The following is a 24,617-nucleotide window of genomic DNA, read 5'->3' on the forward strand; positions in this document are numbered from 1 at the left end:
AAAGACAAACCATAGCAAACGTTGACCTATAGGTTGCTTCGACTATTTGAGCTTGCTTTTTTCTTCTCTTTGCAAAACGTCGCGTTTCAAACTAGCAAGAAAACATCGCAACTAAGAGAACCGATGCCTTCTCATGAAAACTACCAATCAGTAATGTAAGCACTACCGGGCGCACAAAAAAAATCGACATTATTTGCTGGAACAATTTGTACCGTTTATTGAACAGCCTCCCCGTGTCGGGCGCCTCGTACGAGCGTTTCTTCCACATAATCCAGCTCAAACAATAGTGCGGCGCTTCCATCAGAACAGAACGTAACACAATCTTGCACAGCGCTGCTTTTCTACACATATTTTCCACTACATGCCCGGCGCGAAAATTGTCCCCGAGTGTGGCCAACTACTAGCGGCGGCACTGTCTGGCCTAATCGCCCTAGGCATTCGCGCAACTTGTTCCACTGTGTAAATTTTTCAGAAGGACTCGAAAAAAGTTTCTAGCGTTACGGGGACGACCGACCCGACCAGCTCGCAGCGATACGCGGAACTGCTGCTCTTCGGTTGTCCGTGGTTAAACAAGTGAAGGTTTTTCTCTTACCTCAATCCCATCAGTTGTTCGGTAGCGGCACATCCCGACTGCAGGTTAGCGTTTATGACTTCATCCTCACACCATTCCGGAAACGACTGCCGAAAGTTCGCATAGCCGCCTACGCGCGTTTTCGTTTGCCGTCGTCATCGTCGTCGTCGTCGCCGTTGTCATGGTGGTGATGGTTGTGCGACGGAAATTTTGTTTCACGTTTCACGCACGTTCCGTGACGATCCAGGGTTGGTGGTGGTGACGTGAGTAGGAACCGAGCCGCAGGGTAGGTCATGTGAAAGAGAAAGTTAACGGATGAGAAGAAAATAAACGAATGTTGTGTAAGGTGGTATTTGGTTTATTCGCGTTGAAAGAGATTTCGAAGGCTGTTCGCACCTACGTGAACTCTCGTATGTAATTGTCAAAATGTGCGTGATGACAAAAGTAAAAATAGTTCCTTCTCTCTTTTTCGATGTATCGAGCGAGCACCAAAGGAGACGCCCGGTGGTCTTCTTCTGTGCAGGTTGAAATGGTTACATTGCTGTTACATACTGGGTGGAAAAAGGATAAGCAGGGAGCAGACAGGGAGAGGGAGTCGGTTTTCTTCCAGTCGTTCCACCGACGACCGGGTGGGGGGATGAGTTTAAGAATTGAGTGGGTAGACTGCTAGCAGTCTCTGTGGAGCTTTTCATTCATTTCTTCTTGGGGTACAAGTGTGAGTCTAACAGCAAACATCGGAAAGTGGCGAGTGTGTGCGGTGCGGGGGTGCAAATAGATGGCGTCAAGCAGTGCGGAGGCTTAGCTATGCTCCGTTGCCGCTGCTGCTGCGTGTGCGTGGGTTGACACTGATGAATGAAAAGGGTCTGGAGAGGTTAGGGAGAGTGCCATTATTCTTGGTTAGATTGTGCCCAGAAATACGCAAATCAATCGAAGGTTTCGCCACGTGTATTCGGTTTCAGTGAAAGCGACGGGCGCAATTTGGTTTGCCGGTTGCTTTGGGGACTTGTTTTTCTGCAATTGTTTATGTATTGAAAGCGGATTCCGAGCCTCGGCAGTCTTCGGTTCAGACTACTTGATTATGATAATCTTGAAAGTAAGACTAGCGAATCAAATAGTATAAGGGGTTATTCCTAAATCAGGTACGGGCGAAGGGTTTGTCAAAGATCACGTAGGAAGGGATGGATGAAGAGCGATCACGTGATCCTATTTTTTCTGACGGTTACATCTTTTATTTGCCATCAAATACCATCGAAAGAATGATCGTGGGTTTGAATCTCAATGGAATCCGGCCATTTGGTGTCGAAGGATTTAACATCGGTTTTCTTCCCAAACTCATGTTTTATGCTTCTAATACCACCACGACTCTTATGTCCAGAGTACAGTAGCAGTTTTATGTACCATACGTTGAATTAACAGCTTAACGTTCGAGAGAGTAATTTCATAGTTTAAATAGTCTAAGATCTAAGTTGGAGCAGGTTGAAAATATTTTGATTAACTTTGTTTACTTTTGAAGCACTACCTTGAATATGAGTTCAACCATTTAGGATCTAGATCTATTTGAACAAATTTTTAGGGCCTTTTTTGTTATTCGAAAATAAGCAAAGGAATGTCTTGATGCTACAACCCGTATCGAAACTTGGCCTTCTGTTTATTTTACACAGACTTCGCAGCCAACTGTTTAATGTACAGGACAATTGCGAGGCTAGCGCTACGATCCCAGTGACACAAACAGTCTCTCCCGAGCCAGGACTCGAACCTACGACAACTGGCTTGTTAGGCCAGCATCGTACCTCAAGATCAGCTGGAAGGGTTATTTGAAAATACAAAGCTTTAATTAGGGATGACATCACCGTCTGTCTCGCTTTTCACAAAGAAAAAAAAAATACAATTAAACCTGAAGAAAATTCATTCGATGTTCTTATGCACAGTTGCCAGTTAGGTATGCAAGAATATGAATGAATAGTTGTTTTTTGTTCCTAGTTTCTCGTTTCAAGTACTGCAGCACGTTTGTGTGCTCATCGCGTTTCCAGTGAATGAAGTACCCCCTTCCCCCCTTCCCTTCACCCTTTCAGTACCAACAAAGCAACCGCGCAGCCTGCTGTTGAGTCATTCATGCAGTTTTTGCTCTGCTTGCTTGCCCCGGCCTACTACTGTGCGCTTGTTCGCTTGCCTGCATGATGATGATGATGGTTGTTTGTGTAGAATATGCACACAGTATACATGCATCTAATCAAGCACCTCGCGGCTGGTTCCCCATTCACTCGCTCGCAGTGGTTGCTGTGTTGAAACAAAAAGGGGGTCGCTGTAAACTAGTTTTCATTGATCGAAAACTCGACGGAACGACTACTAAGGGGTGCATGCTATTTTCATTCAAGCCGCTGACGTGAGTAGAGTGGTTGTAGGTCTATTTTGGACAAGCTAAACATTGAATCATATTTTTCGAACTCCGGCTATGTCGATGCCATCCGTTCGAGCCAAATCCCAAACCGGAACGGTAAATCGAAAGAGGCCTTTCCGTTGTTTGTCACTTCCTGAGGGCGTTTTTCTTTAATTGCAGGTGCAAAGACTTTTATGTGACAGTAACTACCTACTCGAGCTTCCAAGAAAGTGGCCACGATTTAAATATGATTTATCTGCTATTTTGCTGGTCACATCACATAACCTTAAACGCGACAAAGCGTTGGTTGTTGTAGGATTTGTAGGATTGAAACAAAAAAAAAAGACAACAGCGCACGTCATCCGAATGAAGAGTGGAGGAACACTTTTTTATGAATGAGTTCCTTCTCCACTTTGTTGGTGTAGTTTGAATCACGCGTGCTCGTAGCTCCTTCATTCAGCCTGCCGGTTTTCGCCGTCCCGTCCCATCCGGTGTTAGTGGATATGCGGCACCGGATGAGCAGGCCTGATTACCTCTTGGCGGCCTTCACGATGTCGTACGTAACGTTCGCGCAGCTTACGCTTCTCCCTACACCCTTTGCTGAAAAACCGGTTGGAATTTGGACTTAACCTCGTCGCAGCAAAAAGAGTGTACGAATATACGCTGCCGCTGCTCTGGGGGATGACATAAAGCGGAAGTAGGACAGAATGTTTCAGATATGATATGCCTTTGTTCGCTTACTAACGGTGAAGGTTCCACGCCATGTTCCTAACTTCGGCTCTGCAACGGGAATGGGCTAATGATAGTGCTGTCATCAATGTGAGTAAGGCTAATGACATACTGAGGCGTCAAATGAAGCGAAGCGTCGAGCGTTTGAGAAGCGGAATAAACAGAAGCGTTGGGTGAAGCTTCCTATGACATACTGGAGCGAGCGTCGCAAATGCGTTGTACTGTCATATTCCTAGATTTCAGTAGCGGTTTTGTTTGAAGGAAATATGAATTCGTCCAATAGAGATTATTTGCTTCTTCAAGGACGGTAAATTAGGTTTTTAGTAAACATAGAGATTTTTTTATGAAATAAAATAATATTACTGAAGTGAGTTGCGCTACAGACGTAGTAAAAAATATAAGAAATTATTCTAAATTTTAAACCCGTTGACCCCGAGCAACGTTCAACTAGTTTATAATATCTATTAGGTTTTAAAAAACCCATGTGAGCACAGCTAGCTACTCAGCGGCTTGCATTTTCGCGACCAAAGAAGTTCAGCATGCTAGATTCCTGGCCGTTCGAATCAATACTCAACAATATCAATCAAAAAAACCAGTGTTATTTTTCCGACGACCTGAAAATTTTTCCCGATAGTATTTTCTATCCTACTTTTTTTCTTTTTTAAGATTTAATACCAAAATAAAGCAAATATAAAGCACCTGGCGATATCAGATTTAGTCTGAACATGGTATTACTGCACTAACACTTTCTAAACATTTTGACATTTTCTAAACGAAAATGTATTTTATTTGCTTTCTTTCAATTACCAAACCAAAACAAAGCAAATATAATGCACCTGGCGATGAAAGATTTAGTTTAAATGTGATATTACCGCGTACGTATACGCGCGTCGAAACACTACTCGTTCTGTTTCGCCGCCTCTACTGACGCGTCTTTGCCGCTCCAGTATGACCGGTTTGAGCGTTTCATATAGACGTTCGAAGAAGTAGCTCAGACGCCTTTGCGACGCTTTTTGCTTCGCTTCATTTGACGCCTCAGTATGTCAGTAGCCTACTGGTCGGCTTGCAACGTTCGTGATCGTAGTAAGCATTACTAGCTGCAGTCTCCTTCCATCGTGTAACGATGTTTTGATACAGATGTTTAACATCGCGCGTCGGTTGTAGTTGTATCTGTCCTTGCACAAACTGTGCCTGATCGATTACAATATATTTTAAGCGCAGGTACTAAATTAAACTGGTGGCGGCGCCGTCAACAGTTCCCATGGCCAGATGCTGCTGATGTCACCCGGGGTGCACACGTTTTAGTTACGGTCATCCACCAACAACAACTGGGCAGGTTGCTACGATATCGATTTTTCTTGTTTCATTCATACTTTCAGTGCTCTCTTGCGGCGCGTGGGTTTTGCACACCAACGAAGACGCTAGGGTGAAGGCGGCAACTGTTGGAGCAGTGATTGGAGCGAAATGTTGAACTAAAAAAGTTTTTATTTTCTTAATACACGCAGTATTGTTCATTCCAAATCGCTAGAAAGTTTATTTCAAAACACAAACATTAACAGAAATATTTCTTCTGAACGAAACAATTGCAAAATTGCAACAACGTTTTAGAAATGAAAGATGGCATTCGACATTTTGTAGCGAGCTCTTTACTGACAATTACGATTTTGTATCTTAGGGGATCAGACTTGACTAGGTGAAAAAAAAAGGTTCCCAAATTTTCCCATTTCAGTTTTAAGGTTACATGTTTTCAAAATTGTTGAGATTATACATTGCTCTTTTATTCCTTTGTCGCTTTGTTTGATAGCTCGGGCACAGCACAGCGAACTATTCGAAAAACTTCAATTTTGCTAATAAATGTTAGCTTTAGGAGGTACTGAAATAATGTTAAAGATACGAAGCAACCTCCCGGTGCTACATTCCGATTAGGATTGGTTCTATGATAAATCTAGCGTTCATTGCGAAAAGAATTATGATTTCTCACGGTTGTTTTTTTTATGATAATCTGATTGATGTATACCTTTACTCCGAATATCAGAGAGCAGGGGCAAGTTGTGAGTCTTGTCTCTACTGAAACTGAAGATATTTCTATGTAACTTGTAACACGGAAAATATAAAACCAATTTCATTCACGGAAAATTACAAAATGTCATGCTTCTTTCTATTGAGATTAAACTGAGTGTTAAGTTTTGTGCGTAAATACATAAAAACCATTAAAAAATCCGAAATGAATGAAAAAGAACACTAATTGAGCGGTCATAAAAGAACGAAGGAAGCCATTTTGATTTTTATTTTCACATTATTTAATAGATATGTAGTTCGTGTAAATATGTGAATTTTTTAAACTTCTTTAATTTAAAAGGTTATCTTCGTGAAAGTGAACATAACCATAACTTCTGAATTATTCATCCAATCTTATTACTGTCAAAAATGTGTTATATTGGTCATACATCTCGATGAATCTATGCGTGTTGCTGGAGAACCACGAATAACAAAATAACAGCCGTATTTTCATGATTTATGATGATGATTTATCATGCTTTATGATTCAAAACTACTGTAAGAATTATAATATTTTGATTCAAAATTACTGTAAGAATTATATTATTCATTATTATCAATTTAATTATTTTAGAAAAAGTAAAAATTGAAATCTTTTTTTCAAATTTATTAATTTTTTTTTTCAAATTGATTTTACATTTCTCCTTTCAAAACTTTCCACCAAAAGTTTCGGAATAATGTTTCATTAATTATTAAAGTAGATCTCAGTATAAATCAGCATGCATTGCTATGAGTTTGTGGGAAAAGCACACCATGCTGATATTTTCCATGCCTATAATTTAATTTTAGAACTCTAGGAAGTGGTTTACCCTTCATTAGTTGCTCTTATTGTTTTTGAAACAAGCGCTGAGGTCAAGTTGGTAGATTTAGGTAGGTGCAAAGAGAATCGTTGATCACTGGCAACGAGAAAAGTTGCTCAATACTTGGACTGGATTGGACTTGCAATTGCTACATTCACAATACAAGCAATTGTTTTCCTGTGAGTGTTCAGACGATAGTTCAGTACTGTTGACAGTTATAGTGCCACTACAGTTGCGAATCGTCATGAATCTGGTCCGTCGGTTATCATCCGGACAAATTCTGTACTTTCTTCTACATTTCTACAAGGTTTTGCAAGCCTATTCGTCTACAATTTATAAAGGAAAATAAAATGACCCTGAAGCGTGAGCAACAGCATATAACAGATCAAATCGTATCACTAATGCCATCCGTGGTGCACCTAGCAAATAAAAATAAGGTAAGAATTCACCACCATCTCAGTATGACAATGATTGATGGAAAGAATCGCTCTGTCCTGAAGGACACATCCTCGGTGGCTAGTTGTTGTGCAACTCCATCTTTGATGGCCGTTGACAAAGTGATTCAGCGCCCAATAAACGTTTCCACTTTTAAATATGAAATATCAGTCCTTCATGCACGAATCAGATTTCTGTAGCTGTTGCTTATAAATAAAACTGGAAAAATGGAGTGCAAATGAAGACAGGAAAGAGCTGATCCAGAAATATTTGAAGAGAAAATTGGGATTAATTGTTGATATAGTCAAACCGGGAAGCGGAACTACAAACGATGGTAACACGACATGTAAATTTTTCGAAAGTTATGCCATAGTTGCCAATATTACTGGACTCAACAAAAATCTTCTGCCTCGGTATTATGTGATTCTGAATGCTCTGGGCATGTGGTTTTAAAATTCGGAAAAATTTTAAAAATTTGGGTTTATATTTTTGAGAAGCATTGAAAGCGCGCGATAAAAATGTGCGATCTTTTCGAGAACACCTGACGCGGGAAATTTCTTGCGTACTAACAATGACAGATTTACTTCATAGACTTATTCTAACAGGTATAACGTTGCTTGAAGATGTGCAAAACTTGTGGAAGTTATGAAAAGACACTAAGGTTTTTTTCCACATTTTTATGCGAATTTAGAAATTTATGCGTTTCTTACGACGATTTCCAGGAAGGTCGTTTTTTACGCAGTATGTTTTTTTTTGGTTTTTCGTTTTCAAATCGTTTATTTTGAGTGTCAGATGACTTAATCCTATTACTGAATAAATATTGACTGATTTGGCCTAACCTTTTCTTTTTCGAAAGAATTTAGCAGAAATGATTAAAAGGTTTAGCAAATGAAGTTTTTACGCGCTGCGTAAAAGAAGACTTTAGTGCATAAAAATGTAGTTCATGATACTCAATAATCAAATGATATGCAAAACTTCCCTTATGCTTATACCTATTTTGTTGGCAGGAAAAATTGATAGAAGCCTGATTATTATTAGAATCAGGTTTTCTCTAGTGTCCTACTTAGTGTCTTGGTTCTGTGGTTAGCGATGTCGGTCAGCTAGCTCTCCCACACGGTCGTGGTACCAGGGTCGATTCTCGATCAGGTCGAGGATCTGCTGGAAATTTTCTCAATTCAGCACTGGGCACTAGGGTTTGCAATATTCCCGAGAATAGATTTCCCGGGAAACGGGAATGAAAAATCTCTTTTCCCGGGAAGTCCCGGGAACCGGGAAAGGAAAAAATTCTTAGCAAAAATGAGATTTCGAATGAAGTTCATTAATAAAAAGTTTCAAACAATCGTTTACAATTTAATTATCAATTGAAGAACAAAATTTATTCAAGTTCACTTCAGAAATTCATGAACAATCGTCTATCAATCGCCTCAGTTCCGCTGACATTTTTTTGTTAGGCCCAAATAATGTAGTTCTTTTCTGTAGAACTTTGCTTAAAATCGCTGAATCACCGCTGGTGTCTGATTACTAAAATACTTCTAAATCACCGAGTCCAGCTCTTGCTACATTTTATTAGAAACTAAAGAGTCCAATACTTTTAGTTTGTTGAAGATAAAGCTGAGTGTTTGGTAGCCAGATTTTAGAGCATTTGAATGCCTTCGTAATTAATGTGAAATCGCGGCCGCGACCCAAGTTACGCTGACTGAGTTTTATTAACCCTCTAGTACCTAAATTAATTTTTAGACGGACTTCGAAAAAATCACTATAAAGCCTTATAAACATTTTTAAGTCGTTATCGAAGCTTTTTAGAGGTTTGACTGAAGACCGTCTAGAGGCGGCACTGGGCACTAGAGGGTTAATTTATTTATTTCTGGTCGATTGATTTACGGGTTTCAATTTTTTTTATTCATTTACAGATTTCAAAACTTTTCGTCAATAAACAAAGAAAAATCAAGCAAATACCCGCTAAACTCACTAGCAAAAAAGACATGAGACGATAAAAATATTTCTTAATTTATCGTTCACTGAATAAGACAGCATATATTTTTGACAAATAAATTAAGCAAATAATTCGATATTACACGGCAGGCAAATATTGATCGTCGTTTCAAGCAAATATTTGCTTCGTATAATGCACACTATGAAGCTGCTCTACACTTCTACGACGTGAGTTTCGTATTTTGATTCGATATTTAGTTTTATTGCAATATTGTATGGTGAATTTTCCGAAGAGCTCGGGAATCCCGGGAATCAATATTTCTATTCCCGGGATCCGGGAATCCCGGGAAAAGGCAATTCCCGGGAAATCGTTCCCGGGATTGCAAACCCTACCGGGCACGGTGTATCGTTGTACTTATCCTACAACATGCAAAATGTGCCAAAAACAATATCGATAAAGAATTCTCTCAAGTAACTAATCTATCTGATCGAGACCGCTATTAGCCCTCCAGGCTAGCGTACGATATTGCTGTAGGGTGATTAATCACGGATCTGTTAATGTCAAAAGAAGGGTCTTTTTTCACTTTGAAACTTTTCCGAAGACACGATTGTTTTAAAATGTAATGTTCGTGAGAAAACAACTTTTTGAACACCTTCTCTGGACCACAGTGCTCCAAACCCATAAGGTTACAGAGTTCGCTTCGATAAGCGGGTGGGTGGTAAAGGTTTCGAATCTTAGTAGAATCAGATCATTTGGTTGTCAAAAGACTTTAACATGGGTTTATTCTCAGGCTCCCCCACATACCTTTGCTTCAAGGTGAGTTTTTACAGTCTCGTGTTGATATTCGTCCTAACAAAAATATGTCCCTCTTATAATAAAACTGATCTGAGTAACGTATAAATAGTTCTCTTTAGGGAATTGTAATTAGGTGACATTGGTAGGATCGAGAGGGGCTCGGTATAGCAGAGCAGTAAACTCGAAACGGAAGGGTAAAATCACACACACAAGCATGAATGAGAAGCGTATCACTTACTTCAATAATAATACTGCCAATAATATGAAGTGCGAAGTACAGGAAACAATATCAAATATCTCAGCTAGCAATGGGCAGTCAACGCAGAGAAAAAATACTGTTCTTGAGATTGCGATCGTTGACAAAAGCTTTTGTCGATGAATACCAGGCCGGTTTTCGGGAGGGATGCTTAAAGACGAATCAAATCTTTACCCTATGACAGATCCTGGATAGGTTCCAGGAAAACAACCTGCAGACTCGCCGTTAGTTTGGGGATTGCAGACTCGCAAAAAACTAGCGCTTTATAGAACGCTGATCTTCACGGTTATCCTTTAAAGGAAGCTGATCGGCTCGGAAGCTCGGTGTTTTTAAGCGTAAGGTGCTGCGTTCGCTACTGGGCGGTAGGATAGAGTAAAAGTGTGGACTTTTCACCAAAAGTTTTGTTACACTTTCAAGTTTCTTTAGAGAACGTTATAGGAAAAACTCATCTCTTATTTTGTAGATCAAAAAGAAATTGGTGATTTTAAAAAGAAGCTTCTTCACTTATAAGTATCAAATCTTAATTAAACAATCATTTCCGATACTTTATGGTTTCAATTTAAGTAACCACGACACTTCCACTAAATTCACTCCCCCGGATAGACCAACCGAAATTACAACAGCGAACACCCATTTTCGAACGCCAACAATTCCCTACTCTACCATATCTGGTACCATGCTGAGTACCGGGAAACGAGTTACGAATAGAAATCGATTTTCACCACCTAGCCGTCGCTTGCTGCTGCCTGCTGCCGCCGCTAGTAAGAAAGTTCTTTGCCGTCTCGCCCCGCACTATACCCATGGTCATGTCATGGCCTCCTTCGCTACACGAACCAAAAATTTACGTAATTAAACGAGCGCTCGGTGCTGGTAGCAGAGTAGCGAACCTATACATTAATGTATAGGTTCGCTATAGCAGAAGGAGTGGGCTCACGAACGCATAAATTAGCACGTAAGACAGAGTAGAAAAGAAGCATAAAAGTCAAGCTTAGATAACATAAAGCATAAAGCCCGTCTTATAGCCAGATTTTTGTTTGTATTTGCAGTCATATCCATTCGGTATGCGAAAATGGAATTCAAAACACGACACAGTCTGTGTTACGTGGGCGACCAGCAGTCCGTCCGCTGCTAAAAAGGATAACCCACGAATCCTGGCGGTTCAACTGTGTGTGCTGGAAGTTTGCTCCCAGTTCTATTCGGGTGGCGTGGGTGTGTACATACGAAACTGAAAAGGCGAAGGCTTTTATACTTTTTGCGATATGCAGCCTTCGCTTATATACATACGAAAGAAGGATGTTTGGCAAAGTATTTGTCCACGAAGGTATCGGCAGCGGTAAACCTGGCACTGCTGCTACTCTCTGTTTGTTCAACCCATCGAATCCGTTGTTCGGTTGGTTACATTCGTCTGTCTAGCCGTGGGCGCTTCGAATATACGTTAACAAAGGACACTCTCGGCGGCACGGCACAGGACTACGGTACCAAATCGTAGTACATACATAATGTAATCACGGAGCACTGCGTCCACGTCTGTCCCTATATAGAGGCTCCGAGCGCCCACGCTTATTTCTGCCCGCCTACACGTGCTTGATGTTGATTTTGTACTTACTACCCTTCAGAAGCACAACATTCCCGGTCAGCCCACGCAACGATTGTGTTTCTTCTTTTAATTTTTTTTGTTCTTTCTTTTTTTGGTCCGGTCCAAGTGTGCTTGCTTTCTGTTTGGGGTTTCCTTCATCCTGGCCGCCGCCTACTACCCAGGTCGGGTCAGTCGAGGCAGACGAAGTGGCAACCCGTGGACAAGGTTCTTTCTGGGAACAACCACCTCCAACCACCCATCGAACGTGAGCAGGACGATCAAAGTCACCGCAGATTTTTGAACATCGAACTGAATGATGAAAAAAAACATCGTCAGTTAAGTTTCTGTTCTAGAGTTGTCCTTCAGTCGCTTAGGGCGTTATTTTTTTTTAAATTAAGTTTTTACCCTTACAAAAATCAAGAACCATTTGATCTGGAAAAGGAAAACATAAGAAGAAATTTAAGCGGAATTTGGGTAAAAACCACGCATCCGATCAGTTGGTGATAGAATATTGTTATGACTTTATCAGCCTCCTCGTTTATTTTGGGCTGAAGAAAACGGTTAAATATCCTAAGGCAATTCTACCATAATAGAACGAAAATAGCCTTCCGTCGACTTCAAACAATAACATATCTCGGTCTCACCAAGTGGGTTCGACAAAAAAGATCTGTTTCTGTAAAATTTTTGAATTACATCCATGAAAGTCGCAGATGTCTAACAATTTCATAGCGGTACAACCAAGCATGGAAAAGTTCACTCACTAGCAATATTTCACGAAATGTGTTCTTCGATTTATAAGTTATCGTTCAACTATTTCCACTCGCGTACAAGTTTCCCATAGAAACACTGCTGATTGTTTTTCGCTTCTAAGAGTTCCGAATACCATAGAATGAGACTGAATGATTCAAACACGATAGTATTTATTGTATCCAAGTTCACTTGCATTCAACATTATCGCGAGAAGCTTTGAGATATTATCGCCAGAGATACAAAACTATGAATCCACATGAACGTTAGATTGCGTTCAATTGTTTGCTTGCCGAAGCAAATAGGTATTATTAATGCTTACGGAAATTGTAGCATGGTGCATTAGCATCTGATACTTGAAATCACCAAGAATCATCGTGGTATATCACGGTGAAAGCACGACGTGGAGTAGCCGAATTACGCCTACAAGCAATTAACATTTGAAAGAATCATTGCGATCGCTTGAGTGCAATCGTTTACGATTCTTTCGTGAAACACTCGCTATATGTTGCTCGCTCCGCCTAAAGCAGGCAATACTGAAACAAAATCATCAAAGAAAGCTACCATATATTTCTTTGCTCTAAGTTGTCTCTTGCAAGCTTGAGAATGTGTAACTTTTAATAGCGATGGTTTGCTAGGATTGAAAGCTTATAAATAGCACGTTCAGAAATGATACCCGAATGATTGTTATGCGATACGAGTTTTTCCATCCTTGGGTACAACTGCTTTTTATGACTTCTAAGCCTTTTGGCCACAGTACTTATGCTTGATCGGTAAGAATTTAAATTTTTCCGTCATTTTTCATTATCTGAATGGTTAGTAACATATTTCGAAACAGTTTTAGTTTTATATCAGTGTCAGTGTATCCCAGAATAGTATAGTAGGTGTATGTCCTATGGAAGTTGCGGGGGTTAAATGTCTGTCACTGTCATAAGCAATGTTCAGGTTTTGAGTGCGTTTAATTCAGTAACTTTGTGACATGTTTGCAACAGTGTGACTGACAGCAATGGAACAGAAATTTATCTAAGAATTGATTTCTGTTGAAAAAAGTCAGATTATCACAATCTGTGTTAGCCTGCTCCGGTTAGAGCTGGGTCAGTTACCAATTTAGAGGTTTTACCCCCAGGGGCTGAACGGAAACCCGGTTTGAGTAAATTTAAATACTCCGTGGTGGAGTATTTTGTCATTATCATCAACAGTGGCAGCAGCAAATCTTGCGTATTTTGCGAGTTGATGTTTAAAATTTCATAAACCGCTGCTGGCGGCACGAGGCGAGTCAAGAATTTCGCCGCTTGCTCTGACGTCTTGCGTGCACTTTTCGCTATGGCAGACACGCAAGAAGTAGTAGGCAGAGGCACTTTCCACGCCTTCGCTCGGCTCGGAGGAGCTTTTATCAGCAACACAGCAACGGCGCAATATAAGAAAATGATACGCGAGCGAGCAACGCCGCAACATCCGCCGTATCCTCCCCACGCCCAACAGCAGCCCACCATCAGCACTCGGGTGGGCGTTGGTACCTTCGATTACGAGATTGACCGAATCAATTCCGTACGCATTTACAAGGCCATCAAAAGGCGGCGTCTGATGCGCTATTACTAAGGTTCAGCGCGTTTCGGAAATAAACTAAGCAGAAAACTGTTTTCCCTTTAATCGCGAAATGTCTCCGGTTTCAAGTTTTAATTTGCTAGCTATGAGTCGAATACAATCATCAGCAAACCCTACGGCACTAAAACGCTGCTAACCATAGGCACCTTCTTTTTCCGCTGAAAAATAATATAACAACAATGACGTAACGCCAACCGCAATCTAAGCAGTCTGGTTTTCGCTGGGTGTTTGTGTATGTCAGTGTATACACAATTTTTTTCTTCTCCCCATAGAAGCAATCAAGATTCATTGAGCAGAAATTGAAGGCAACAAACAGCCAAAGCCAAAGAGTTGATGAATGATTGGGAGCACGTTTTTCCGTTCGTGTTTGCTTCATACACTCGGTTCTCGCCTGCTTGCGGTGTTGTATAATAAACATATACGCGCACAGCCACCACGATTGCCAACGCTAGAAGGAAGCAATCAGAAAACTGGCGGCCCGGCAGTTGGGTGGAAAAAACCTTTATCGCTAAAGTGCTAAGTGTGAACTGACGTTTGCGATTTGGAATAGAATTGGGTGATATTAGTTTTACAACGATTTTAGATGATAAAAAACTTCAACTGTGAAGATATGAAAAAATGACGCAACTTCAAAAAAAAAAAATAAGAAAGTTAACAACAAGTTGACAAGAATATAAAATCATACTAGAAGCAAATTTCATAGTGGTAAAAAAATACGATTGATTTTTGCAAAAAGTGCCAACACTAAATGTTAAGGTGAAACGGTATTGAAGCCACAAACAGCTGACTTCGAGTTACCATTTCGAATTTTCAGTCGCACACGACTCGAAAATAGATAATGCGATCACTGTGCAAATGCTATTTTATGTTTGCTTCACCACAGCGAACATAAAATAGCGTTTTCACAAGTGATGCATTAACTGTTACCAAGTCTTGTGGTTTTGAAAATTCGAAGTGGTGGCTTAACGTCGGCCATTTGTGGATTCAATACCGTTTCACCATAAACGATAACAAATAAACAATTCCTAAAATTTCATTGAACATTGCAATCATACACGGAATTGACGAAAAATCGTCAAAAGATTGTATCACCAACAATAATTAGGGGATGAAAACCACCATACCTATGTAAGTATGGATGAAACCACACTGGCAAGGAGTTTTCGCTCACTGCCATACACCGCTTAGCTATTGAACATCATACGAGATAGTGCTGCAAAAGCCGAGGAGGCCCTTCCAAAGGCATAGTCGACGTGGCTCCCGAATGTGAGCTCGTCGTCGACCATAACCTCCAAGAGCTTCATGGATTGCTTTGAAGTAATGGCGAAGTCTCCGACTCTGACCACCGCCTATTGCTTCGATTTGCGATTATCCACAACCGTGACCTCCGTCTTATGATTAGTTTCCTGGAGTGCATCCAGTCTTCGACCTTGCGTATACAGTGCGCGATCGTTAACTCGACCTTCACAATGAGTTTCAACACACCATAATACATGAAATTAGACTACGGAACCCTTGCGGCTATTGGAACGCACTTTTGACCCTTCTCCGCATTGTAAACAAGTACTGGATTCTGGAAATAGTTTTCCAGAATCTTGTACAGCAGAACTGGTACATGAATGGTCCCGAGCGCAGTCGCCGGCGCTATTGAACGCATTCGTCACGTCGAGCCAGACCCTTTGCAACCTCAGTGTACTTCACCAATCTGTTGAGAATAATTCTCTGAATATGTTCCTCATTCGTAACTCTTGCCCTTTTCCTCGACCTCGACACGGCTGTCGTGGCTCACGGATTGGATCCCTAGGGTGGTGAGTTCTATGCACGATGGCATCACACGCAACTAATTGGTCAGCAGTCGGGCGGAGCCAACTTTCTCTCTCACGCTTTCTTCTCATTGCCTTTTCGAGTAGGTACCTCGACATCGAAATACGATGTCTTCCATCCGTTAACGACCGGAGAGTTGGCTCTCCCCCTCGCATGCCGCCTCACCTTGTAATCTACACGGTAGCAAACTGACTGGTGGTCGCTATTGGTGGAACCGTCGTCTACCCTCCAGTTCGTGATCAGTCCTGGGCCAGAGAACGTCACGTCGATGGTTCATTTGGTCCCAAAGTTGAGCTTTACCAAAGCTCCCAACAAAATCTGACCCCTCTGGTTCGTAGAGCGACTCCCCAACTCACCAGCCCAAGCGTTAGGCCCGTCAGCTCCATACATAACAGATCGATCATCTAGGTGAACCATTCGGTAGATTAACGCAGGGGAGCATAACAATTGTAGTAGAACACTCCGTTCACCTTGGCACTCGTTTACCTTCTTTTGAGGTTGACACAACCACCGGAACCGAGAAACCTGCTCGTCGTCCATATGGCCATCATACTGGACCTATCCGCAACCCAGTTACCGTTTCCGGGAAGGATGCGGTAAGGGTCCGATACGATAGCGATGTCGGACAATGGCTCAGAGGCTGCTTGATATAGTTCCAAGACCTGTATCTTCCCTCAACATGAACCTGAAGCAAACGTTCGGTTGCTGGAGTATACCCAGAGGGCATACTGAACAGCCGACCTTGAGCTTGCCTCCCTTCTGGGTCCCCACTGGACTATTTCGGAGGCGGATTGAGTCAATGGCCACCTCCACCCCGCACTTCTCATTGAGGGCTTGTGCAACGCCGCATTTCTCGGTGATTTCGGTCATGTTTTTGAGCTAAAGGGTCTCCTCCCTACCTCTCCACATCTTTGTCTAGGACCTGCTCGACTACCGCTTTGTAAAAAGCGCCCTTATTCATCGCATCTCTTCGAAGCTCAAGAATCATCTCTCCAGTGTGAAATCGACGGACTTTAGAGTACTAAGACCAGTCTGTTTTGGGTATGAGGGCGTCCTCCTGGTCGTTTTTTCGCCACCCCTTCGTAGCGCTTTCCGCCCTCCTGCCGCCCTTTTCCTACCACAGTTATCCATGGGTTTCCCGTAGTCACCGCTCCGGTCCTCTTTGGCCTTTGAGCTTGTCGATGGGCTACCATGAGGGACTAGCACGACCAACTGCTTTTTAACATTCTCGGAGGTCGCTTCGTAGAGCAGACCACTGCGAACGAGGGGGCATCGGTCTAAACCTTTTTAGACTCAGTCGCTCTCCTTGTTCTTACCGAGTTAAAAGTTTGGCATACTCTTGTTGAGCCAAGTCGATGGTGACCAGAAGCAAAAGGAGGCTCTGCCTCAAATCCCTGGCGATATTGCTCTTATTCGCCGCGAACTGCATCGAGCTGTTTGGACAGCGTTGCCACTCTTAGCCACTTGTCCCTACTCTTTTCGATTGCCTAGCAAGGGGCCGTCGACCGTTATGTTCGGTGTGAAAACTAGCGTGTTAGCCTTCCCACATTGTTGCTTGTTCGTTTGATTCATTCTTGTTCAATGTGTTCCCCTTCGAGCCGCTATCCTTGTTGGTGGAGTAGTCGCTTATGCGGCTCCATGGTGGTATATGCCGGAGCAATTATGACGCCCCGGTACGGCGTAAGTCAGGAAAGGGAATCAGGTTCTAAAACTGATTTTTTTCCCTTGTAGAAGACTGTACCACTGCAACCATTGTTTGATCTATTGTGGTATGCTTCACCTTACTCTAAGTGCGTACGAGCAGGTACATCACTATTTGGCGAGTTGATGTCCTTGCTACATTGCACATTTATCCCAGTTGGGCAACGCACTATGTGTGAAGTTTATTACCTCACCAGGAGTTTCCCTTCAAATTTCGGTAGGTTCTATGTGTCCCTTACCGAAGATACGCAATCTGCGTTGTATTAATACTCGGTATTCGCAGAGTAGATGTTCTGAAGTTTCGCTTTCGATGCCACACGGGCGACATTTATCATCATCAAGTTTGCCTATCTTCTTGAGATGATACTTAACCTGTGAATGTCCTCAAGTCTTTCTTATTTAATCTGAGCAGCACGTGGCTCTTCTCGCGATTTGGCTCTATGAATCTTTTCGATTGTCGTAATCCGCTTATGACATCCCAGTTTGCTTTGATGGTCGCTTTTTCCCATTCACCGAGTTCAGCTTTTAGAGCGCTCGGGGAGACTCCACAGAAAGGTTCTGGGCCAACAAAGTTAGTAGATGACCCTTGTCTGGTTAGTAAGTCGGCCTTCTCGTTTCCTTCGATTCCACAATGACCAGGAACCCAGTATAAGTTCACCTGGTTTTTCATAGCTAACTTTCGGAGCGACAGGATGCATTCCCACACTAGTATAGTGGCAGAAAGGAGCATTCAGGGCTTTAAGTGCTGCCTGACTATCACAGAAAATGCATATATTTGCGTGTCGATAATTTCTTTCCAGACACGTATTCATGCATTCTATTATCGCGTATATTTCCGCCTGGAATACTGTTGGCCAGTGTCCCATGGGAAAAAATTTATTAATTCCTGGTCCTGTGAATCCCGCACCCGCAGAACCATTCATTTTAGAACCGTCTGTGTAGAAGCAAAGTGAACCATCCCGAATTGTGGATCCACCTTGTTGCCAACTTTCTCGTTCTATCTCTACTGTTCCGTAAGGAATTTCGAAATTTGGTTTCCTCTCCAGCCAATCTTCCTTACTTTTTATTAGATTATTCATTTGGAAATCTTTCAGTATTCTCAGGTGTCCTGTTAGATCTCCTTCTTTTAGATTGCACTGTCGATCTAGCCTTAGAGCACTTTTTTCCACTTCTAGTTGAACCATCTGATGAAGTGGAAGAAGGTGAAGTATTGCATCTAGGGCTTTTGATGGAGTGCATCTCATAGCTCCACAAATCGATACACAGGCCAATCTTTGGATTTTACCTGGCTTAGCTTGAGTGGATGTTTCAGTGGTTTTGGGCCACCAAACTAACGAGGCGTAGGTTATTCTGGGTATGATTATTGTTTTATATATCCAGTGTATCATGCTGGGTTCGAGACCCCAACTTTTTCCAATGGCTCTGCTGCATACCCATAGGGCGTTTGTGACCTTGGTAATTTTTTGTTTTATTTGAGTGTTCCAGTTTAGTTTCTGGTCAAGTATGATTCCCAAATATTTGACTTCAGTGGAAAGCATTATATCGGTGCCTTCCAATCGCAATTTAGGAATAATGTATTTCCTTTTTCGAGTGAACAATAGTTGTTTTGGATGGATCTACACTCAGCCCCTCTCGTCTACACCATTGAGCTGTGAGATTAAGTGCAGTTTGCATTCTATCAGAAATAACGCAGTCGTGCTTCCCCCTAACTAAAATCACAACGTCGTCTGCAAAACCTATCACTTCGAAGCCGTTTTCCGATAGGCTCCGAAGAAGATCGTCTACGATTAATGACCATAACAGGGGAGATAATATCTCTCCTTGAGGGCATCCTTTCGTAGTTTTTTTTGTTAGGGACGTCCCACCGAGTTTAACTGTTATTTCGCGAGTTATTAGCATGAATCCATTTTATTGTGTTCCTGTCTATGCCATGCCTTTCGATTGCCATTTTCATTGAGTTGTGAGACGCATTGTCAAATGCTCCAGGGAAAGGGAAATTTCCTTGGCATGGATGGATTTTTCGATTTTTCCCACTAACATATGTAGCGCGTCAGTGGTTGATACGTTGTTTTTGTAAGCAAATTGAAATTTGCTTAATGGATTGGATTTCATATATACTGTTTTAATATGGTAGTCGAGTAGAATTTTTCCATAGTTTTCAAAAAGATGGAAGTTAGACTAATTGGCCTGAACGCTTTCGGAATTGTCCTATCTCTGAATTCTAAAACTGATTCACACCATCCAATCCTTCTACCTGTTTCCCGCCAGGCAATGAACGCGGAACGTACTGCAAGGCCTTCCAATCTTTATTGTAGAAGGGACTTATTTTCAAAAGGTAGTTATCGAGATTTTGTAAAATCCATTGTTGTGGAAAATGAATGAACTGTCATAAATGAACTAATGAAATAAGACAATATTATTTTTTCGGGAGCCGATTTTCTTCGCGCCGGACAATGACAATGTGTTGATACAATTTTGAGCTGAAAAGGCCTGGAAAAGGGATGAAGTAGCATTCACTCCCTAGAAAACACAGAAATGATTTAAAAAATATTACAGAGTTCCAGAGAGAAGGAAGTTTGGTGGCCTAATCCACTGGATCCTTTCCTTTGAGGCGCTATTGAATGAAATACCAGTCGAGCTCCTCACACAACTATCGCTTCGTTTAAGTCCAAAATCATGGAGGTGATGACTTGATTAGAACGCGAAATGTTGAAACGACCTTGTAGTAGTTTTCGGAAGCGAAAAACGAAAGTCGACAAGAAAACAGGCGACTTATTAAATCTTGTTTCGCCCTGTAAAATGAAACATCTTTGATAACGAAAAGTTTGATAGATTTTAGTCAAAACATTTCATATGAGCAAAAAAGACGAAGGGAATACCTGACGCAATCTACATCTGATCTCTGTGGTTTTCAGCATTGAATTTTCCAGAACCTTTGTGCAATTCGATAATTGCTGAGTATGGAAAATATAAACAACTGTGAGATTTTGCATCTTTAATGTATTACCAACTGGTATGAGAGTAATCAACCATACTTTCACTAGTTGATGTCGTTGAATAAAAAATAATAATAAGAAAAAGTAAATAAATTTACCAAATGTTCTTCTTGGTTGTACTGCATTGCTGTCCTGTTAGCGGCGTTTGGTAAGGAATTCTACATCGCTGCCTTGTTCCAAAAATAACTTCCTTCAAATTCGGCAAAATTCTTAGAAACATCCTTCTGAACCATAATAATAGAGCTTTAATTATTCCAGTACCTACAGACACATTTCGAATTTTCGTTCCCGAGAAAAAACAATACGCATTTCGCGTGAAACTAAACAAATGGTATGAGAAACGTCATTTAAAATTGGACTCCTATAGGACGTTTACTTTTCGCCTAGACGGCAAAAAAAGCCGGTCTCATTGAATTTTCATGAAGCGTTTTAATTTTATTTTGAGATACAATTAATGCCTTCGACGGTTGTTAGGTCTATTAATTTAAGCAGAAAAAAATTCATATTTATTTATAAAGAGGATGAATTTTGCTTTTGGAATCAATCACGAAGTTTTTCAGCGTTACGTTACTGCTCCACCCCCCGCAATGCGGTTTTGCAGTATTTCGAAAATCAAGACTTTTTCCTCTCAAAGAATAAACGGCTTTATTTGCACTTCGCGCACTCGATTAAAACCAATTGTGCATTATTCAGAGCGCCCTATTCTTTCTCACGGAAATGGCACTTGAAGCCGCCGTGTGTTTGAAACAAGTCTTTCACTTTTATTTTAAACAAATTGCAAACATTTCAATAGCGTGGCCGGTGGCTGCAGCAAAACTCACCAAGTACACATGCACGCAACACCAGACCCCGGTAGGCAAGGCAACAACAAGACAGGTCGGCCGGCCGGCCGGAGAGAATGAAACGGAAAGCCCACTCTTGACTGACGCCCATGCCTACTTCGATGGGTTTTGCGGTTTGTTTGTTCAATGTTTATACTCCACTTTCTGGCTGGCAGGCAGGCAGGCAAGAGCAGAATCACGCCACCGCGGCACGCATTGGCAGCCAAAAACGGACGCTCCATGCGGATGACGTCATTGCAGAGCGATTCGTCAGCTCGGGCTAGAATCGTTCTGAGAATGGCAGCGGGGTCGGGCGAGCGTGAATATGGCGAGGGAGGGCGGGAATGTTGGCAGCGATAGAGAAACGTGTTTTGTGTGGGCTTTCTTCTTCTTCATTTTTTTTCTCGACCAACCGAATTACATTTTGCGTCATCGCTTTCACTAAATCGGTTTTCGAGCGATGTAACGTCACGATGAAAATTTTTTAGTGCTTTTAGGTTCCGTTCCGTCCGCGTGTGTCGAATTATTTTGGGGTGATGAGAGTGATCGTGCGTCGCAAATATCCGTAAAGTCTGGTTCGATTTCGACAGTAAAACTGAACCCGATGAAAAATCACAAACATAAAATCGTCTAATATTCCATGTTGATCTACGAATTTGCTGTAGAATATTCTCAGCAACCTAGAAAAATACTTTACCACTAAATTTAATGTAAAATATTGCTTGGATAAAATTGGGCTACGGACAGAAAATTGTTTCGGTCAATTTAAAACTTTGATTTTTTTTTTCTACAAACCATTGCAATACCAGTTTTGGTGCATGCTTTGAATTTCCGTCTTGCTAGCATGTGTATAGTGAACTCCCCATATCGCGATAAATCCAATGGTCCATTCAAATTTTCATGCACCAACAATCTTGTATCTCGATATTTCGATATCTCGAATTTCCTTTATATCGAAAAAACATAACAAGCTTTTGCTATTTAAATTTTTTTCTCGATATCTTGAGGAGTCACATTCAGTTTTCATTGTTAAATGGAACAAGGAGTCAAACGGAGGTTAACAAAAGCTGCAAGCTTTAACTCATGATGTATAAAGACATGATGTGATGTGTGACATGATGAAAGCAGAATCGGCCATATTGAAAAAAAAATTGCCAGCAAGTAGGTTTGTTTATAAACAACTAGGGCATAAAAATTATCGCATTCATAATATATCATTTGGATGCATTTAAATCAGAAATATGGCAATGCTACATACCTTGCTAACAATATTCATCAATGTAAGAAACAATTTTCAACTAAAAACACCTGAATTTGCAGTATTCAATTGCCTAGTTAGTAAGGATGTATCAACAAACACGAAAAAGTTATTCGCTGTTGCATAGTTATGCTTCGTCTCCAACCCTCCAAAGTGAAAAAACGCTTCCTCTCCCCGCGCCTACTTTTTGGTCAAACCGTTGCACCATGTTCTACTCATCATGCTTTAACTATTGACCAACGCCTCAAAATTATTGCGACGTGTGAAACAGGATTGCGTGTTTTCGAAATCGCAAATATATTCGGTATTCCTCAAAGCACTGTGTCAACTATAATCAAAGACAAAGATACATTTTTAAAGTTCATCGAGTTTTTAATGAGTGAATTCGTTTAGACATATTTCTGCAGAAATTTGAGTGAAATCTATAGCAAAGTGAAGTTTTTCTGAAATGCAAGGACATAACAAAAAGCACTTGGGATGCAGCTAAAAGAAAACTTTTGGATTCTCCTCCAAGAATAAATCAATTTCATTAATAGGTATAATATTCTTTCTTCCATCTTTACTGTATCTGACTAAAAAAATGTACATACCGCAAAACGGGGTATCATTGAATAGTTGAAATAAAACTGCTCCGTGATTACTTTTGCTAAAATTGAGTTTAACATCTCAGTCTTGTGTCATTCGAGGTCTGAACAATATTGTATTGGTCGAAATTTGTTATTGTTTTGATGACCAAACTTTAAAATTAATTCGATCGTTATATTTCCTACTCTCAGTAAGTGCCAGAAAAAGCACTTTATACTAGTCGGATATTGAACATTTCGTATTCCTTGACATGTTTTCCGAATTCGTTATTAAATTTTCTCAATTAACCAGAAAAAATTTTAGTCAAATTTGTTACATTCAATGTTAATTAGTTTATATTTGTTAAGAAAGTCCAGTTTTATGCTTAAAATACTTCTAGCAACTTTCGCGACCAACGTTTATGTTTTTCATCATCGAAAGGTAAAATTACATATGGCATAAAAATGCCTCGCAGTACATACCGCGGCTAAATGCAAGGACAGGACTATCCTCCGCAGTAAAAGCAGTCAAGGAGAACGGGAAGCGTATCTAAACATGTTATCAAAGCATTATCTAACATTTTTAGTTCAAAAAGGTTACAAAACTTTTCAAAATTAAAACTGATCAAAGTTACCCCAAATAAGGAAAATTGAAACAACGACGAAAAATAAATGTTTTAAATGTTCAGGATTTTCGAAGGGCTTTGAAAACTAACTTCTTAAGTTCTAAGGTAGCCAGTACTGGTTTCAAAAATATGAAACCTGTAATTTCAGTTGTAAAATATATAAATACTCACGAAAAAGTGAAAAAAAAAGATCAATGTTACCCCGTTTTACGGTACTTTATTTTATGATGACAAAATAGACACCATATATAGCTGTTTTGAAAGTACTATCAAATGATCAAACTGTTGATAAAATTAAAAATAGTTTAACAGAATCACTTGGTTATTTTGATAAAACGGAAGGCAATTGCGAAAATTGTTGAAACTTGAATACAGCAGGAACATTACTTGGTACATTTTAATCGTACCAAAGTAAATTATTTGAATAATTTAGATAAATCAACGTAGGTATTCGAAACTATTCACGTGGGTGATCAAAACACTTTCGATGCTGTTCAGGCATCACCAGCTTTTCCTGTAGGTAGTTTTTCTGTTGGTAATACTTAGGGACAGTGGTAAATCGCGATTTCGCGGAAGCCGCGAATTCCGCGAAATTCAGCATCGGTCGCGAAATTTACAAAAACCCGCGAAATGCCGCGAAAATAACGAAAAATATCAACAAAAATAAATATAGATATCAACTATATGCCATAAAACATTTCGATTTGAAACCAGCAAAATTCTTGAAAACCAGCAACATGGACAAAACTGAAAATTAATGGGCTCATTCATGACAACGAGACGTCTTTTCTTACGGAACCAATAAGATGTAACAGTACTACTGATCTCTTAAAACGCAATTTTTTCAGTCTGGGTTCAATTGTCTTCGGACGGTTTGGTTAGAGGATTCCAGCAGAATAAAGATTTTAGCAACGCATGATAGAATTCCAACGTGTGCGCAGTAATA

The 24,617-nt window shown here is 40.8% G+C and overlaps 1 protein-coding gene across 6 annotated transcripts in view; it reads right to left on the reverse strand.

The window, feature by feature from the left end:
* Positions 1 to 24,617, reverse strand: part of LOC129721261 (dual specificity protein phosphatase Mpk3) — a 60,707-nt gene that overhangs the window by 14,427 nt on the left and 21,663 nt on the right. For all 6 annotated transcript variants that reach the window (XR_008727376.1, XM_055673616.1, XM_055673615.1 and 3 more), the window contains one exon: positions 593 to 701. Coding sequence is in view for 5 of the 6 variants with exons in the window: in XM_055673616.1 (XP_055529591.1) it covers positions 593 to 701 (109 nt within the window). In the remaining variant the exon portion in view is untranslated. The remainder of the gene's footprint in view (positions 1 to 592; positions 702 to 24,617) is intronic.

This window comes from Wyeomyia smithii, chromosome 2 (genome assembly GCF_029784165.1).
Source record: "Wyeomyia smithii strain HCP4-BCI-WySm-NY-G18 chromosome 2, ASM2978416v1, whole genome shotgun sequence".
Lineage (NCBI taxonomy): Eukaryota > Metazoa > Arthropoda > Insecta > Diptera > Culicidae > Wyeomyia > Wyeomyia smithii.